Raw genomic sequence first — 18,998 nt, 5'->3', positions numbered from 1 at the left:
AAGTGCCTGGCTGTGTTTCCTTTCCTGGCTTTCATCAACACCGCTTGAAAGTGACCACATACAGAAAGAGCTGTTGGTCTGAAAGTAACCAGTTTCTTCTAGTGTTGCTTAATGAACATGAGGAAGTCAACCAGCACTAAGTGAATTCCCCTTAGAGCTTCCGGCAAGGAAGCAGGCCTGTGATTCCCACTGCTGTTCCAATGGCGGGGCATACCCGGTTTTTAACTTTGCAGCCAAGGATGCTCTTCCCAGAGAATCTCATCTCTGCCGAGTGAGACGGTGAGCCCAACAGCATTTGGTGCAGCTACAAGGCTGCACATTTCCAATAATGCAAGAGACACAGGCCCAATTCTGTGCACACTGGAGGTTTACTAAAGGGAAGAGGTCTTAACTGCTTCCAGTAACATCCTGTTGTCTGCAGAGGCCCACATTTATTCTTTTAAATTCTTAATTTATTTTTATTACATAAGCAATGTACATTTAACACATACAGATAAACAGAACAGAATTTAAAAATCACACAGTATCCCACTACCCTGAGATAACCAGTACTAATACTTTGGTTTCAAGGTTTTCCAGACTTTATAAATAAACATAATCACAGTAGTCACGTTTACTGGGAGCTCACTGTGTGCTTGGCAGTGTTCTGAGCACACTACAGTCTTCTTCCACCAATCTTCCCCTCAATGCTAGACAGTAGGGCCTGCTGTTCTCTCCACATCACAGGTGAAGAAACAGAGACACAAGGAGGATGACATCTCCCCAAGTCACACGGGCAGTGTGGACCCTTTACTATGTTTCTCTGCCTCTGCTATATGGACATAGGATTTTTGTTGTCGTTGACTTTTATTCTGTTTTGGTGTGTTTGTCATTTTTTTACAAAAAACAGGAACATTCTATACATGTACATATTTTTGTAATTTGCTCATTTTTACTTAATAATTGTGGTAAGCAAAATTCTAACATGGCCCCCAAGATTTCCTGCCTCCTGTTTTACGCCTTCTCCCAGTTATTCAATCAAACACTCATCTAGGTGAGGCTGCAAAGAGAATTTGCAGATGTGATTAAATTCCCAAATGAGCTGCCCTTAAGATAGGGAGACAATGCACAGCCAGTCTCACCCAATAATTATCCCTTTAAAGGGACTGAGCGTTTCTTGAGGTCGCGAAGATTCAAAGCATGAGAGGGATTTGACATCAGGGAGATAGATTCTCTATTACTGGCTTTCGGGATGAAGGGGGCAAGGTGGCATAAAATGCTGGCAGGTTCTAGAAGCTGAGAGCATCCCCCAGCTGACAGCCAGCAAGGAAACGTGCACCTCAATCCCCCACCTAAAGAACTAGACTCTGGGGGGCTGGCCTGGTGGCGCAGTGGGTAAGTTTGCGCACTCCACTTTGGCAGCCCGGAATTCACCAGTTCAGATCCTGGGCGGAGACCTACTCACCACTCATCAGCCCAGGCTGAGGTGGCGTCCCACACAGAAGCATTTCAACTCTACAACTATGATGTACAACTATGTACTTTGGGGCTTTGGGGAGAAAAAAGAAAAAGAGGATGAATGGCAACAGATGTTAGCACAGGGCCAATCTTCTTCTTCAAAAAAAAAAAGAACTAGGCTCTGTCAACCACATGAGCTGGAAAGAGCTCCAGATGAGATCTCAGCCCAGCACACAGCTTGATTTCAGCTGTGAGACCCCCAGCTGAGAACCCAGCCAGCCACACCCAGACTTCTGACCTACAGGACTGTGAGCTAATATATGCGTGTTGTCTGAAGCCACTAAAGTTGTGGTAACTTGTTACACAACAATAGAAAATAGAATAACACACCACAAATAGTTTTCCTCCTCTGAATCCTACTTCTACAATGTCATTTGATTAACTACATAGTATCTCCAGTGTATGCGTGCACTATAATTTATTTAATCAATGTCTTCTTATTGTACATCTTCGCTGTTTCAGAGCTTTTTGCTACTTTAAGCAACATTACAATGAATATTTTATAGCTAAGTCTCTGCACACATTCTTAAATTCCTAGAAGTGTAAGTGCACAAAGTGTAGGCGAATGTGATTTTCATACTAATGACTAATTGCCCTCCAGCAAAATCGCACCAATTTACCTTTCCATTGGTTACTTATGAGTGCACTCATTTCCCAAAACCTTGCCAACACTGGGTATTTTCAGTTCAAGTGACAAACATGTCTGTCCTTTTTGCATTTTAACATTATTGGTGTAATTTGACCTTTTTTCATGAAGGGCATTTGTGTTTTGTCTTTTCTCTGTGTCATACATGTGTATCTATTGCTTGTATTAGTTGGGACATTTTCAATTGCAAGTGACAGAAAGTCACATTTTCTTAATCAAAAAAAAATTTATAGGCTCACAACTGAAATGTCCAGGAAAAAAGCTACTTTAAGGCATTGTCAGAACCAAGACCTAGAAAATGTCTTTTTGAAACAAGGCCTTCCTCTCTTCATCTCTACTTTCTTCTGGGTTGCTTAATTCTTGGGTTTCACAAGATGGCCCCAACAACTCCAAGTGTATATAATTACAAATCCAACTGCAAGAGGAATCAGTTTTTTCCTGGTCACCAGAATGTCATAGGAGTAGCTGTGACTGGATCAACTTGGGTCACATGTCCATGTTTGAGCCAATCACTGCAGCCCAATAGATGGACTACTGCTGACTGGATAGGCTTAGGTCACATGACCACTCCTGGTTTAGGGGACCACCAAGTCCTACCTCAACCACAGGGAGCACTGATGAACCAAGATAATCAAGGTGCTGTCACCAGAGGAGGGACAGATGCTGAGGAGGACCACAGGACAGCCACCCTCTACATTGCCTGGACATTCACTTTGTCAGTTTTATATATTGGATGTTTATCCAATAAATTCATGAGATTCCTAAGAACTCTTTATAAAATAATGACATTAACTTCGTCGTATGTATCGCAAATATTTTTTCAGTTTGCTGTTCACTGCAATTATTCTTTTTTATACAAGTAAGTTTGAAGTCTTTATGTAGTCAAATCGATTAATGTTTTCCTTCATGGCTTTAGTGTTAGGCTTAGAAAAGCATTCCTCTCCCTAAGATTTTATATTTGCCAATATTTTCTCTTAATGCTTTTGTATTTTTGATTTCTCCATGACAATATTTTATCCATCTGGAATTTATGTTGGTATGAAATGTGCAGCCTATTTTCCCCACACGTTCAGTCGCTTATTCCAACGGAATTTATTCAATAATGCATTCTTTGCCCCGTGGATTGGAAATGTCTTTATTATCAAACGCTGAATTATTTCACATGTATGCTTCAGTTCTCATCCTTTGTATTCATCTCCACTGATCTTTCCTGTAAGGCCTAATCTAAAAAACAAATACACTTCTAACTGCCAATTATCTACTTTATTATTGCAATATAAAGATATTTATAAGAAAGTATAAAAGTGCTAGTTAAAATGGAAAGGGTAGGTGTGGTCCCACATTTGTGAACATCCATCTTGCGCTTCTTCAAATAGGAGGAAGCAGAAGTTCACTTTCTTTTACTCACTCTCTCCCTCCCTGTTCTGCTTGCCCTTGTACTGGTGAATGCCTTGCTTTTGCAGGTGTCTTGTGGGTTTCTAAAACACAGCAGGAAAAGAACCCAAGAAGTAGAGGCTGCTACTCACAAGGGTCAAATAAAACGAGGGCTTGAGAAAAGCCAAACAAAAACCCATCCTCCTGGCCACACACTCTCACATCCTCCATAAAAATAAAGCACAAGTCATTCTGAGAGCCGGGTTAACTCACACTAAGGCAGGTTAGAGTTGCCTTGCTTTGGGCTCAAGAAGATAAAGCCTGATTCCATTCTACTGGTGGACTGTGTTTTTATTTCTTATCTTTTCTGCTTCTACCAAGATTATCTGCAGCCAGATAGAACTGTTGCAACAGGGCCTCCCTGAGATAAACAGAATTTATGACAACTCTCTGTTCCCAAGGAGAGTCAAAAGATGGATGACAGGGCCTGTGGCTCTGAAATGGCTACTGACTTAGGCCATGGCCTGATGCATAAAGATGAGCTGGGCCTATCAGAGGCCCTCTGCAGGGAAGTGGGAAACCAGAAAAGCAGAGGCCTCGGACATGAGAGCTGACACTGAGCTGTCGTGACGTATGGAGTAGGTGCTCAACAGTTATTTGTTGACTGAATGAGACAGTGACGTGCAGATGGCACAGAAAGTCTGTGATGGGTACTTGGAAACCAGCCTTTTGAGGAAGCTGAAATTGGGAATAAGCAGCTGCAACTGTCTGGCAGCAAGGGGTGAGCAAGGCAGATGTGAAACAGGAAGCAGAAATGTTGTGAGAAACGCTGGAGGAATTAGATGGCCCCTGAAATGTCCTCCGTCTCTGATGGCTTCTGGATTCACTCCATCAGATAGCATCTTCTCTGAGCTCCACTCACTGAGCAAGGCACAAGGGCCAGAGAAGGAAGGGCCCTGCATTTCAGAGCAAACAGTGCATTTCCAATTCTGGTCCACACTGCAAGCCTCCTTGCAGTAAGGTCCTCTTTCCCAGAAGGCCCTTGAGGTGAAGAGGCTACCCACAAAACTGTGTTTTGTAAAACAATGTTACCCATCCCCTAGACACCTGCTGTATGAGACAGGTAATTATTTATTTGATTATTTTAGGTGCAGAGACTCATACAATTACTTTCAAGAACAAAGGTGTATTACAAGTATACCCAACCAAGTGGTGAGAGTCGACTTACATCAATTCCTTAGCCGTACAATCATTGGGGCTCAGTACAGGGGCTGCAAACCGACTGATTACAGGGGCCAGGTAGAAAACTCTAAGACAAATTAGGCGAGGCATGAGAAAAAAGTCCAGTTTCCCTATTGTTCGTTCTTTTATTTTCCCACTTTTTGGTAGAATCACAATAGGCGACTTTTGGCTACAAGTAACAGAAAGCCCAACGCAGTGGCTTAAACAATATAAGATTTATTATCTTTTGTTATCTAACTTCTCCCTTATTATCTTTTGTTATCTAACTTCTCCCTGGTTCTCTACCGTGCCATCCACAAAGCTGGCTTCGTCCTAAACTGCTTCATCACATGGTTGTGAAACAGCCGCCAGCAGCAGTGAGGGCTCTAGGCTTCCTGATTCGTTTGGAAGAGTGTTTCTCTCTCGCAGTCATGAAATCAGAGTCCTTTCCTTCAGCCTGACTGTGCCAATTATGTCCCTTGTTCTCTCCTGGGCCCCAGGGGAATTTCACGTTCTGATGGTCAGAGTCCAGGCTCCTGAACTCGTCACTGTGAAGAGGCATGAGAGAGTAGCATTGGTTTGACTAGTCGGATCCAGAAATGAAGATGAAAGTCCTTTCTCCTGAGCCACAGGGGCAGCTGGTTGGGGACAGGAGTGGGGTGAGGAGGACAAACAAACACCTGAATAGAATCAGGAGTCTGTTTGGAAGGAGAAAGAGGGTGTGGCTATTGGATAAGCAATCAATAGCACTAATCACATATTAGTATAGAGCAGGGCTGTCCAACAGAACTTTCTGCAATGGTGGAGTTGCCACGTACCGTGCCATCCAATATGGTAGCCACTAGTCACATGTGGCTATTGAGCACTTGAAATGTAGTTGGTATGATTGAGGAACAGAATTTTTCATTTTATTAAATTTGAACTAATTTAAGTTCAAATAGCCACACGTGGCTAGTGGCTACTGCACTGGATAGAGCAGATACAGAGAACACTTTCCCTACTATAAGAAAAATAAGACAACAGAGCATGGGGAGGATTTGTGTGCCCCACCTAAAGACAGCAGCTGCTCCCTGGTGTCATCAGAGAGTGGCCATGGGGGAAGCAGGTGTGCTTTCATTACCTGATGATGCGCAACAAACCTACCCAGAAGTTAGCAGGTTAAAATCAACTGTTTTATTTGTTCACGATTCTGCAATCTGGGTTGAGGCTCAGCTGGGCACTTTTTCTGTTGGTCTTGCTGGCGGTTATGTGCGTGGCTTCACTCAGCTCGCAGGTTGGCTGGGAGGCTGGGGCAATGGGACCCCCTTTCCACGCAGCTGCAGAGTCTCCCTCCACGTGTGACCTCTCCAGCCAGGCAGCTGGACTTCTCACATGGTGGTTCAGGGCTCCCAAGGCACAAAACGAGAAGCTGCCAGAACTTCTTACGGTTTAGGCCCAGACCTGGCCCAGGAACACTGCTGCCACATTCTCCTCACCAAAGCAAGCCACAGAGCCAGCCCTGCAGGACGGTGACCTATGAAGAGTACGTAAAGGCACAAGTGCCAGAGATGTGGTTCAAGCAGAGTAGGAGGTGGTCACTGGTGTAACAGGCATCCGCAAGTCCCAGTGCTGCCAGAGCTCCAGTTTACTCTTTGAACAGCAACAGGGCATCCAAATTGATACGTGAAACCTCCCAATTTTTAACCCTTAGCTCATTTTTTTGGCAAGAGCCTTACTGAGACATAATTCACATACCATATAGTTCTTCCATTGAAAGTGTACGATTCAGTGGTTTTTAGTATGTTCACAGAGTTGTGCAACTACTACCACAATCAATTTTAGAACATTTTCATCACTACAAAAAGAAACCCCATGCCCTTTAGCAGTCACTTCCCCGTCTTCCCATCCCCCCAGCACCTGGCAACCACACCACCAATCTGCACTCTTTCTCTACAGATTTGCCTATTTTGGACATTTCATAAGAGATGGAATCTTGCATTATGTGGTCTTGGCTCTTTTTTTTTTTAAACACTGCAGCCAAACCCAAACATTTCTGCCTGCTGGCTTTGTTTTGCACCCTCAGGGTATCAGAGACTGCAGTGCACAACAGACCTCCCCAGGACCAAGAACAACTGCTCAAAACTCCTCAGGGTACATCCTAATCTCTGAAACCGCCTCCCCTCCCTTTCTTTCACTTAGCTTTAGGCTCCTTTTTTTTAATTTATTTTTTTTTTTTGTGAGGAAGATCAGCCCTGAGCTAACATCCATGCTAATCTTCCTCTTTTTGCTGAGGAAGACCGGCTCTGAGCTAACATCTATTGCCAATCCTCCTCCTTTTTTTTTTCCCCCAAAGCCCCAGTAGATAGTTGTGTCATAGCTGCACATCCTTCTAGTTGCTGTATGTGGGACGTGGCCTCAGCATGGTCGGAGAAGCAGTCTGTCGGTGCGCGCCCGGAATCCGAACCCAGGCCGCCAGCAGCGGAGCGTGCGCACTTAACTGCTAAGCCACAGGGCCGGCCCAAGCTTTAGGCTCCTTAACGGAGACAATCCAACTGAGTTAGCTGGCTGCCATGGGAAATGGCACACCTGTACTGGGCAGGGCTTCAGTGCCAAGTCATCGCATGATCCAAGTCAAACACTTTACTTTTATTCCGTGTTCAATGCTAATGGTATTCTGCACTTTGGTTGAGTGTGTCAGCTCTGTCAGTCTTAGAGTAAATACTTGAAGGTTCTGTCTCATCTGCCAGCTGGAGCGTGGAAGAAGCACTGCACCAGGAATTAGTTATACGTCTTTTATTTAAGTCTGAGTGCCTACTCGATGTGTGATCCTGGGCAGGAATCTTAAGGGGTTGGTTTTTTGTGTGTGTGTGAAGAAGATGAGCCCTGAGCTAACATCCGTGCTAATCCTCCTCTTTTTGCTGAGGAAGACCGGCTCTGAGCTAACATCTATTGCAAATCCTCCTCCTTTTTTCCCCCCAAAGCCCCAGTAGATAGTTGTATGTCACAGTTGCACACCCTTCTAGTTGCTGTATGTGGGACGCGGCCTCAGCATGGCCAGACAGGCGGTGCGTCGGTGCGCTCCCGGATCCAGATCCGAACCCAGCACGCCGGTAGCGGAGCGTGCGCACTTAACCGCTAAGCCACGGGGCTGGCCCAAGGGGGGGGGGGTTAGTTTTTTAGTGAACTTAGCATACAAATATATGCCGCAGAACACCACAGGAATATAAAAAAAAAAAAAAATAGGTGAACATAACATGTTCTTCGGACACCATTTACAATTCAACAAGTATTCATTCACTCATTCAGTTAATTCCACAAATATTTATCATTGGCAGGTACTGCACTACATTCTAGGTATATAGCAGGGGACAAAACAAGCAAAATCTCTGCCCTCCTGCCTTTGAAGAGAGAGATGTTTCACAAAATAAATAATTATAAATTATAATGGGTGCTGTGAAGAGAAAAGCAGAGCATGCTCTAATCACCTATAAAAAGAGGAGCTGATCTAATCTGGGAGGATCAGGAAAGTGACCTCTGAGCTGACAGCTGAAGAGGACCAAGAGCAACAGGCAGGGTGGCGAAAGTCCTGTTCTGGCATGAACTATTCTCTCCTTAAATATTAAATATTTACCTACTGCCTGCCCTGTGCCAGCACAGTGCTGGGCATCAGTCTAGAGGTCAGACGTAGGAAAATGCAAAAGTTAATAGTACATGCTACTTCAAGCCTTTTTGGAAGGACTACTTACCCGGATGACCCACAGGCAAGCCCACTTCCCAGCTGACGGCTCCATCCTGGTCTTAGCTGGAGTGAAGGATGGAGAAAGGAAGAGGAAATGGCCTCCCACTAATTCAATCATTGCAGCGTGGTCCCAGTTTCTGCAGCGATGCTGGGGTCTGTTTTTGGAGGACCCTCTTCCACCCCACCAGGTGCCAGGCAGTTGGCAGGTGCCAGGGACACGGTGAGGAACAGGACACCCAAGAACCTGCCACCATGGACCTTATACTTGTGGGGACCGCATACAAGCTGGGGAGACAAAGCAATAAACGAAACACGTGGCAGGTGCTATGGAGAAACTAAAACAGGGCAGTGGGATGGGGGTGGGAGCCACTGGAGATGGCCTGGTCAAGAAAGGCTTACAAGGAGTCAACACTTGAGCTGAGGGTCGAAGGAAAACGGGAAGCCAGCCATGTGACAACGACACAGGGCCTGGGCCTGGCTTGTCCTAGGTCAGAGGTTCTCAGTGGGGGCGACTTTGCTGCCCATGGGACACTCGGGAATGTCTAGGGACACTGTTGGTCGTCAAAACTGGGGAGCAGGGGTGGAACTGGCATCTAGCGGAGAGCAAAGGCTGGGGACGCCGCTGACCGTCCTCGGAAGCACAGGACAGCCCCCACGACAAAGAACTGTCCGCCCCCATATCAACAGTGTCGAGGCAGAGACCCCCGTCCTGGGGCGGGGCGGCAGGAGGCTGGGGCGCAGGGGCGGGGCCACCTGAGGAAGTCAGCCTGGAGGGCAGGCGGAGCCCCGAGGCCACCGTACGAAGTCTGGGCTTTCGAGAAGACGGTGGAAAACCTAGGAGAGCTAGGCTCTGATTTCGCTTGTCACTGACTTCTGGGGACAAGACGGCGGCCATGTTGCCCCAGTGAGGCGGAAGCGGGAGCCCGACCGGGACTTCCGGGGTGGTGCCGGAAGTCCCCGTCGGGCTGCGCGGCGGCCAGCCCGGCCAATGGGGACGCCCGCGGGGCGTGCCGCGGCCCCGGCGGGGCCGGTCTCGCGAGAAGGGCGGCGGCGGCGGGCAGAGCGGCGGCGCGGGCGGCGGCGGCGGGCGCATGGAGGGCGCGGGCGGCGAGCGGGCGCCGCTGCTGGGCGCGCGGCGGGAGGCGTTCGCGGGCCGGCGCGCGGCGTGCGGCGCCGTGCTGCTGACGGAGCTGCTGGAGCGCGCCGCCTTCTACGGCGTCACGGCCAACCTGGTGCTGTTCGTGAACGGGCCGCGCTTCGGCTGGGAGGGCGCGCAGGCCAGCCAGGCGCTGCTGCTCTTCATGGGCCTCACCTACCTGGTGTCGCCGTTCGGGGGCTGGCTGGCCGACGCTTGGCTCGGCCGCGCGCGCGCCATCCTGCTCAGCCTGGCGCTCTACCTGCTCGGCATGCTGGCCTTCCCGCTGCTGGCCGCGCCCACCACGCGCGCCGCGCTCTGCGGGGCCCCGCGCCCCACGCGCGTCCGCAACTGCTCGGCGCCGGCCTGCGCGGACGAGCCCTCCCGCTACTGCGCGCCCGCCGTGCTGACCGCGCTCGCGATCGTCGGCCTGGGCGTGGGCGCCGTCAAGGCCAACATCACGCCCTTCGGCGCCGACCAGGTGAGCGCGCGCGGGGCGGGGCCGCAGGGGCCGGGCGGCAGGTGGGGCGAGGACGCGTGAAGCCGAGCGCCAGGACAGGTTGCCGTAGGCGCTGGGGAGGGGTCCGCACGGGGCGGGGCGTAGGGGTGATGGCGAGGGGATGAGCTGCTTTCCACTAAGGGGCCATTGGGGAGTGACGACGAGGGTGGCTGCAAATAGCGAGGGCTTCCTTTCTCTTGGGGGGACATATGAGTGGAGACCTGAAGAGTGTCAAAGGAGCTTTGGGGCTTGGGGATCAGCAAGTGCGAAGGCCCTAGGGCCGGGAAGACAGGGACGCCCTCGTTGCTGCTGTAGTAGCTACAGTGGCAATCATGTTGCAATGCGTAAATGTATCAAGTCACCAAGTATTGTACACCTTAAACTCACACAAGCTTATGTGTCAAGTATATTTTAAGACAAAAGAAGTGGGAAGAGGGATGGTAGGCAGGGGCCAGGTCCTCTAAGACTTGTAAAAGAGTTTGAAGTCTGTTTTGAATACAGTAGGAAGGCTTCATGGGGTTTGAGCAAGGAAGTAATGTGATCTGATGTGTATTTCCAGCACAGGGGCCTGGCAGCTGTGGCCTGCCAGCCAAATCTGGTCTACTTCCTGTTTTTGGAGGACCCACAAGCTAAGAATAATAATGGTTCTTAGGTTTTTAAACGGTAGGATGAAAGTGAAAAGAATATTTTGTGACAACTTATATGAAACTCAAATTCCAATCTCCATAAATAAAGTTTTATTGGAACACAGTCCTACGCATTCCTGTTTACATATTGCCTATGCTGTAGCCGCTTTCACAGTACAGTAGGAGAATTGAGTGGTCATGACCGAGACTAGGTTGTATGGGAAGGGATGACAGTAAGCATACCAGGTAGGAGTCTGTTACGCTGGCCAGGTGAGAGCTGGAGATTTGGACTAGAATGGAGGCAGAGGACATGGAGTGAAGTGGGTGGATTTAGGATAAGTTATGGAGGTAGAGTGGGCAGGAATTGCTGGAGGATCATATGTGAGCCCTAGGGACAGTAACTCCTAGGTTTAGGTGCTAAATACCCATATGATTGCTAACATTCACTGAGGGCTTGCTATGCACCAGGCCCTGTGCTAAGTACTTTGTGAGTGCACAGGACACCGCTGCTGTTATTGTGCCCGTTTTACAGATTAGGAAACTGAGGCTTGAGAGGTTGGATCATTAGAGAGCTGGTACATGAAGAGCCAGGATACAAGAGCCTGTCCTTTGAATCTGAGCTTTGACCATACCTGTGTAAGGCTGTCCGTTATACCTTATAATGTTGTTGGAAATAGTAGTTGCCGGATGTCCTGAATTCTCCCTTCTCTGCACCATAGAATGGGCTTTATGTACTCAAACTCATTTGAATCTCCTCATGTGAATCTTACAGCCATTTTTCAGATGAGGACATGGAGGTGCAAAAAGAGATTCTTTCTTTGTTGTCCTGTAGGTAGTGAGTGGTCAGGCCAGCGTTTTAGTCCAGGTCTGATGTCTTCATCTGTATTTGAACCATGGCACCAAGATGGGCGTTGCGTGATGGTGCAGCAGAAGCACAGTCGGGCGTAGAGAGGATCTCAAGGCCCAGGTGTGTGGCTTTGGCCTCAGGGTGCCATCGGCTCACAGGCCAGCAGTGAAGTCGCGGCACTGGGAGCACAGTTCTCCCTCTTTAAAGACCAGGCCGCACAACTGAGGGGCCACATGAGTTGGTTATGCCCGAGAGTGTACTGCGTGCTCTTCCTACACTGTCTTATCCCAGCCTCACAACAATTGTGTGCTGTAATTGTCCCTGTTTTACAAGAATCAGAGGCTTAGAGGGTTTGACCTGCCAGGGCCACAGCCATTGAGCGAGGGAGATGGGTTTGGACCCAGGCAGTGCAAGTTAAGAGTTAGTGCTCTCCAGTAGATGAGAGACAAGTAATTAGTATTTCTTAAAAGAATGAATGGTCCTGTAGAGGTTATCTAGAATGCATGGCAGAATATGCACTCTTGATGTGTAACTAAATGTGGATGTTAAAAGGATGCTCTGTTCTACAAGGTAACTGGCCTGATCTCTTCAAATACGACACTTTGATGGAAAAAAGAGGACCACTCTAGATTCGAGGATATTAGAGAGACTTGGCAACCAAATGGCACGTGTGTTTTGTGGTTGGATCCCAGATTTTTTTTAAGCCATTTTTGGGCACAATTGATGATTTGATTATAGACCACATATAAGATAAAATTGCATTGATGTGGGCCGGCCCCGTGGCTTGGTGGTTAAGTGCGCGCGCTCCGATGCTGGTGGCCCGGGTTCGGATCCCGGGCGCGCACCGAGGCACCACTTCTCCGTCCATCCTGGGGCCGAGTTCCACATACAGCAACTAGAAGGATGTGCAGCTATGACATACAACTATCTACTGGGGCTTTGGGGGGAAAAAATAAATAAATAAAATCTTAAAAAAAAAAAAATTGCATTGATGTTACGTTTCCTACGTGTGATAATGGTTTGTGGTCAAGAGAAGATTGACCTTATTATTAGGAGATTCATGATGAAGTCTTTGGGGTGAAATATCATGATGCTGCCACTTATTTTTAAATAGTTCAGCCTAAAAGAGTATTTCATACATATATATAGAAAAAGAGAACTGGGGATCTAAGTGAAGGGTATAGAAGTGTATGTTGTACTGTTTGGTCAGCTTTTCTGTAAGTTGAAGATTTTTTAAATAAAAAGTTAAGGAGATGTCCATCAACTGATGCATGGATAGAGCACATGTGGTCCATCCATACAGTGGGGTATCATTCAGCAGTGAAAAGCAGTGAAGTGTGATGGGTGCTGCAACATTGATGAACCTTGACAGCATCATGCCGAGTCGAAGGATGCCAGGCAGGAAAGATCACGTATTGTATAATTCCAGTTATGTGAAATGTCCAGAGTAGACATATCCACGAAGCCTAGATCAGTGGTTGCCAGGGGTCGGGAGAGGGGGAGTGGGAATGACTGCAGAGGCAGCAGGGTTTCTTGCGGGTGTGATGAGAAGGTGGAAGTGAACAATGGGGATGGTTGTATAGCTGTGAATAGACCAAAAACCACTGAGTTGTACATTTCAAAAGGGTGAATTTTTTAGTATGTATGTGAATTATATCTCAGGGAACAAACATGTAGAAGGAAAATGTTAGTGCCCTTATGCCAGATGCTGCATGTCAGGTGCTGGCTGGTCTGTGAGGGGAATTTCACAGGCAGGCGGTCCCCCAGGGGTGCTGGCTGCTTGGTGGAGGTGTGGCTCTGAGCCGGACACCTGCCAGGGCTGTCCTTCAGGACTGGTTAGTCGACTCCTGGCCCTTCTCATTTTGAGGAAATGTAATTGTGTTTTTAAGGTACTTTTTATGCTTCTCTGTCCTCACATCCCCGTCTCCAACGTGGGGTCTTCAGGAAACATTCTGAGTGAGAGATGAATGAGGTCAGGCTGTGCAGTTTCCAGGAGGAGGCCCGGGCTGACTTTTGAAAGAGGATGAGTAGCTGAAAATTCCAAAGGTGATCTATTTTGATGTAAATCACGTCAGCTCTGTATTTTCCCTGTGCTTAACCTTTTTCAAAGATCACAATCATTCTTCATGGATGGATTGAGTATTTGAAATAATGAACTGAAAGAAGCAAAACTTATTTTACAGATAAAGGGAGCAAACGATACATTTTTTTTTCTAGAGGAAAAAATCTTGTACTCGTGTGCGTTTTAAGGAATTTTTCCAAGTCAGCCAACTGTTGGCCTCACTGTACACAATTCTCCTCTTTTCTTGGCTGCACTCTGTGGATTGACTGCAGTGTCTTTTGACCAGTCACTTGAAGAGCCTGTTTACCCTTGGTTGCGCCGGGTACTGGGCAGCTGTGCAGAGGGTGATCTAATGTGTCTGATACGTAGGGGCCGCCCAGGGCCTGGAGCATGTGATCTGCAGTTGGTGGAACCAGCTTCCCATTTGTTACACAGAATTACTGGGCTGTGGTTATTTAGGGCCTTAGTAATAGGCTTAGGTTTCTAAAGTAATTTTGGTGAATTACTCTTGGGAGTTCAAATACTCTGACTGCCAAGTTTACACGGGGCGGTGTGTGTTGATAATGGAACGCCCCCACATAGTTCAGTTAATATGTAAATTATGTCTCCGTTAATTTTGGGTATTGTACTCACTGGCCCTCTTCCCTTTTAAGCTTGCCTCCAACCCCCGGTTACTTGTTTTTAGTTGTATTTTCTCTGTAACCATTCCTCTGCTTACAGTTTTTCTTTCCTCCGGTCTGTCTCCAGGATAGCATGAATATTTGAGTCCAGTTTAGTAACATTTAAATGCATTGTGTCCCCATGAAGAACTGTCTCACTTTGAAATATCAGGAATTCTCAATACAAATCATTTATTCAGTAGTCATGCCAGCATTTGGTCTGGGACCTCTGTTCAGTGAGTAGGAGAAAAGTTTAAGCTCCCCCTGAGAACATGTGGTTTATTTAAAACTCAGATTTTTAGTTTGAGGTGGTGGCTACCATACAATTACTTCAAGTGTATTATTTGCCCAAGCAGTAGCCATGTTGAATCATTTTGGATTAAAACAAAATTTTTTTTGAGGAGCACAGGATTTTGACTATATATTTTACGGCTGTTCTTTAATCTTAAAAAATAGGATAAAATATCATATCAAGTAACGTGACTGCTCAACAGGTGCTTTTTTTGTGTATCGTAATTGGTTGTTTTGGCCCCCATTGAAAACCTTCTTCTTTAGAACAAAGTAGAGGAGATTGCTCTGTGGATCAGAATTCACGTCTGTTACTGGAACAGAAATTACCCAACTTTTTCATAATCTGTAACTTATGGACAAGACAACAGAAGTTCCTAAGACAGCAAGATTAGGCAATCTTTGTATATGATCGAGCATCAGCCTTTAGAGTAAGTTTGTTTAAAAATTTTACGAAATGAAACTGGCTAGAAATGACTGGCTAGTATAGAGCCTGTTCTCAGTGTCCATGTCGATGTGAAAATCCAGGTGGGAAGGGGAGTTATGGGGTGCCTGCCCCCACATCTCAGCCACCAACACAATGGGCTTCGTTTAAGCGGTGTTGTGGAGAGTGTACACCTAGAAATTGCTTGTGTTACCTGGTGCTTGTGTTTGTCTAAATTCAGGAAAGTAGTGATTTTTGTGCCTTCCAGGAACCTCTATCCTTATCAGAATTCCTCCTGATTCCATTGATAGCCTTCCTAATCTAAAAATAGCGTGTGGTTTTAGCTTCAGTCTGTAATTTCCTCTTTGCTCCAGATCGAGGCGTGGAGCTATTTAGCTGTGAACAGAAGTCCCTTGGAAAGTTTTTTAAAATGCAGATTCCTGGGCCCCAACCCTGGAGATGATGAGTAGGTAGGTCTGGAATGCGGGTCCTGTGAATCTGTATTTTTAAGGAGCATTCCAGGTGTTTCCAAAGCAGGTGGTTCACAGATGGTACTTTGAGAAACTCTGTAGGATATGTTGGATTTAAGCATAATTAAAAGAAACAATCCCCAGAATCTGTAGCAATTAAGAGTGTAGGATACTTTTTTGTCAGGAAACCCTTAAATCTATCTGTAAACACCATTTTGATTGTGCTGCATTTCTTAAAGGCTGTGCTGATAACAGCAATTATAATATATAAAAAAAATACATAGTATATGTGAAAACATTATATATACGTATATATTGTGTTCTGTTTTTCATTCTTTCAGGTTATCCCATGTTTTTAAGTCTTTTTCCTTCCTGATTTTAGGTTAAAGATCGAGGTCCGGAAGCCACAAGAAGGTTTTTTAATTGGTTTTATTGGAGCATTAATCTGGGAGCAATTGTCTCGCTGGGAGGCATTGCCTACATCCAGCAGAACGTGGGCTTTGTGACCGGCTACCTCATCCCGACCATCTGCATCGGCGTCTCTTTTGTGGTCTTCCTCTGTGCCCAGAGCTTCTTCATCACCAAGCCTCCCGATGGCAGCGCCTTCACTGATATGTTCAAGATACTGGCCTATTCCTGCCGGCCCCGGAAGCGAGGTGGAGAATGCAGCCGTAGTGGGTGAGCACCGAATTCTCGTCCCAGGCTCAATTTGATAGGACGTACCCATCACTGTACGTGAGACACTAGCTTACGCCTGTCGAGTGGCTTATTGTGTGCGGGGCACCGGGCTGAGTGATTTAAATGTCTCATCCCCTTCACTCTTACATCACCTCGAGGAGGTGGGTGTAGCATTCTTGTCTGCGTCTTAAAGACAGACCACCTGCTGACTCTGCAGCTCCTGCTTTTCTTTTTTAACCTGTGCACTGACCTTCCTCACACTGCTGGCTTAGACGGAAGCCCCCAGCTCCTTAGTTATATGCAGACGATAAAGGTAGAAATCCACGAGGGCACAGTGGAGACAGTGTACGTATTCTCTACATTTCTTGTTTTATTTTAAAAAGCGCTGAAATGCATTTTAATGGAAAACCAAGCAGTTTCTTACTTTGTGGGCACCTCTCTGTGCTCCTTAAACGGTAAGCTGCTGCCTCTCACTTCTGGGTCAGCAACCGAGTGGTCAGCAGGGGCCCCGTTATCCAGCGGTCACTTCAGCCGCTCTTTGACAGAGGACATAGTAGCAGAATTTTGAGATGCAGGTAGGGTAACTCCATCATCCAAATTGGCACAGACTTCCCTGGTGTTAACGGTGTAAGTCCCGTGCACTGGGGTTTTAAAGCTGAAAGCCCCTTGTCCTGGGGAAGTCCCACAGTCCCAGGCAAACTGTGACAACAGCTGGTCACCCTAGGTGCAGATTAATAAAGAAAAGTCCAGAACTTAGCCCAAGAAGAGAATTTTTGTTGTTTATTGAAGTATAGTTTACATGCAGTAAAATGCATGTCTTTTAGCTGTGCACTTCTGGGAATTATTTATTCGATCATGTACCCACCGTGCAGTCAGGACACAGAATATGTCCATCACCCCAGAAAAGTCCCTGGACCCTTTATAGTCGACCCTCTCCGGGAGTACTTTTATCAGGGTTGGTGTTCTCAATGGGCATTTAGTCCCTGAGCCAGAGGTTGACCACTCAGCCATGTGCAGCTTCCTGCCTCTCAGCGCAGCACGCTCATTGTTGGGTGGCACTAATTGCTGGAATGTTCTTCTGCAAGCCGACCGCCACATCGGCCTCCTCGTGGCTTGTCTGTGTCTTATTTATGTCCTTGGAGCCATAACAGATGTCTACTGTTCCTTCCATGTGGTGGATTTGTGGCTAAACCAAAACAGTGCTTATGGCCCTGCTCCCTCACTCCAGGCTGCACGTCTGGTTTCTTCAGCTGTCCCCGTGGGGGGTTCCGACAGATCTCCTGACCATCCTGTTGACCTGGATATTCTGGTGGGTCAGTGTGGCGTTCAGACTCATAATTCAGAACTACGAGTGGTGGGACCACACTAAAGAATTTTTGAGAATTAAAACAGCACAGCCTCAGTAGCAGGTGTGAGTGCTTCCCTGGGCCTTATTTTAATTAGGCAAAAGCAGGGTTTCACACGCTAGGGGTTTATTCTATAGCTTGAGTACCCATTAGCAAAATACACCCTTGTGAAGGGGCACCCTTCCCGGTTTCAGTGTTCTGTGTGGGTGGTCCCTGGTAGACATTTCCGCAAGAAGGGCCGTTGCTTCCTGGATGTCTTGGGGTTCTAGTGCACAAATGGCCTGGCGAAGACGATGTGGGCTTATATTTACTGAGGAATCTGATTTCCCTTTAGGTTTGATTTTGGAAATCTTTGGCACAATTAAGAAAAAAGGACTAGTTTGAGGAAAAGTTGATGGTCTAGAGAATTCTCAGACTGTGCTCTCCTTATACACAAGGTCCGACTCTGTGACCTTGGGCAGGTTAGTGACGTTGCCAAGCCTGCATTTCCTTTTGGACGGTGGAGAGCAACTCACCCTATAGGATCATGGCAGGTTCTGAGTGAGCTGGTATGTGTGATGTTTTTAGCAGGACGCCTGGCCCAGGATAAGTGCCTGCTTGATGAGGATGCTTTCACAGAAGGTCGGCTCCAGAAGCCCAAGGAAGCACATCACCCAGTGTTTCCTTATTTCTGGCACTGATTTCATCTGGCCAGTGCCAGTTTCTTTCTCATCTATGTTGATCTCTGTTTTGAAGATAATGTTGATTTTAAATGAGAAATCCATGAATATCTGTTCACTTCGTCAGACCAGAGTGGAGATGGTTTTGAACATTCTTGAGATACAGACATCTTTGTGTTGAGAATCTGAGAACCAGCAGGGCCTCCTCCCGGGAGAATGCACATACCTGCCCACACAGCCTCTGCAGGCGGTCTCAGGGAGCACAGGCCTCGTGAAGCGGGAGCACTTCGACTTGCTGGGTTCTCGTCTGTGTTCCTTGTCATTTGTGGCCATGGCTCCATGTTGGACCCTTGTATGTTGCAAAATAATACACTAACAATATGTGTGAATTAGGTGAGGTTTTAGGGGCATATTGACTTCGCAGTTTTAAAATATTTTAACAACATAAAGCAAAAGTAATATAACCAGTAACCTGTGTTAGTGATTCTATGTGTGAAAATAGATTTGTTATTTGACGTTTACATTTTTTAAGAGAAACACGTGTAGTATGATGTACTAAATCACTGATAGTATCTGTGTTAGGTATACAAGGACTTTAAATTTACTTTCTAGCCAAAAAAAAAAAAAAATTTGGAGAAGCTATTAATGTTTTCAAGTGAACATGTGAATAATATTTTTGGAACTTAGAGTTCCACTTTGAGTGTATTTTTTCTGATTATTTCTCCCCCGTAGACTAAGCTACATATGGACAGGAAATGTATCTTTTAAAATGTATTCGTGTGTCCCCAGCACCCACTTAGAATGGAACTGGGCAAATAGTCAATGCTTAATAAATATTTGCTGAATTGA

General features: G+C 46.6%; 1 protein-coding gene and 1 long non-coding RNA gene across 3 annotated transcripts in view; one reads left to right on the top strand and one right to left on the bottom strand.

The window, feature by feature from the left end:
* Positions 1-414: 414 nt before the first annotated feature.
* On the bottom strand, positions 415-9,631 carry LOC147912491 (uncharacterized). The gene is made up of 3 exons (XR_015549831.1): positions 8,464-9,631; positions 5,882-6,251; positions 415-5,286 (listed from the first exon to the last, which is right to left on the bottom strand). It is a non-coding gene; the product is annotated as an uncharacterized LOC147912491 (long non-coding RNA).
* SLC15A4 (solute carrier family 15 member 4) overlaps positions 9,533-18,998 on the top strand; it is a 29,148-nt gene continuing 19,682 nt past the window's right edge. For both annotated transcript variants that reach the window (XM_087423462.1, XM_004430152.3), the window contains exons 1-2: positions 9,533-10,072; positions 15,849-16,144. In XM_087423462.1, the coding sequence (XP_087279588.1) occupies positions 9,548-10,072; positions 15,849-16,144 (821 nt within the window). In that variant the 5' untranslated portion in view covers positions 9,533-9,547. The remainder of the gene's footprint in view (positions 10,073-15,848; positions 16,145-18,998) is intronic.

Source organism: Ceratotherium simum, chromosome 35 (genome assembly GCF_057802395.1).
Source record: "Ceratotherium simum simum isolate JZ-2026a chromosome 35, ASM5780239v1, whole genome shotgun sequence".
In the NCBI taxonomy this organism is placed as follows: domain Eukaryota; kingdom Metazoa; phylum Chordata; class Mammalia; order Perissodactyla; family Rhinocerotidae; genus Ceratotherium; species Ceratotherium simum.
Note: the sequence above shows the minus strand (reverse complement) of the source record. Positions and strands in the feature narration are given on the sequence as shown.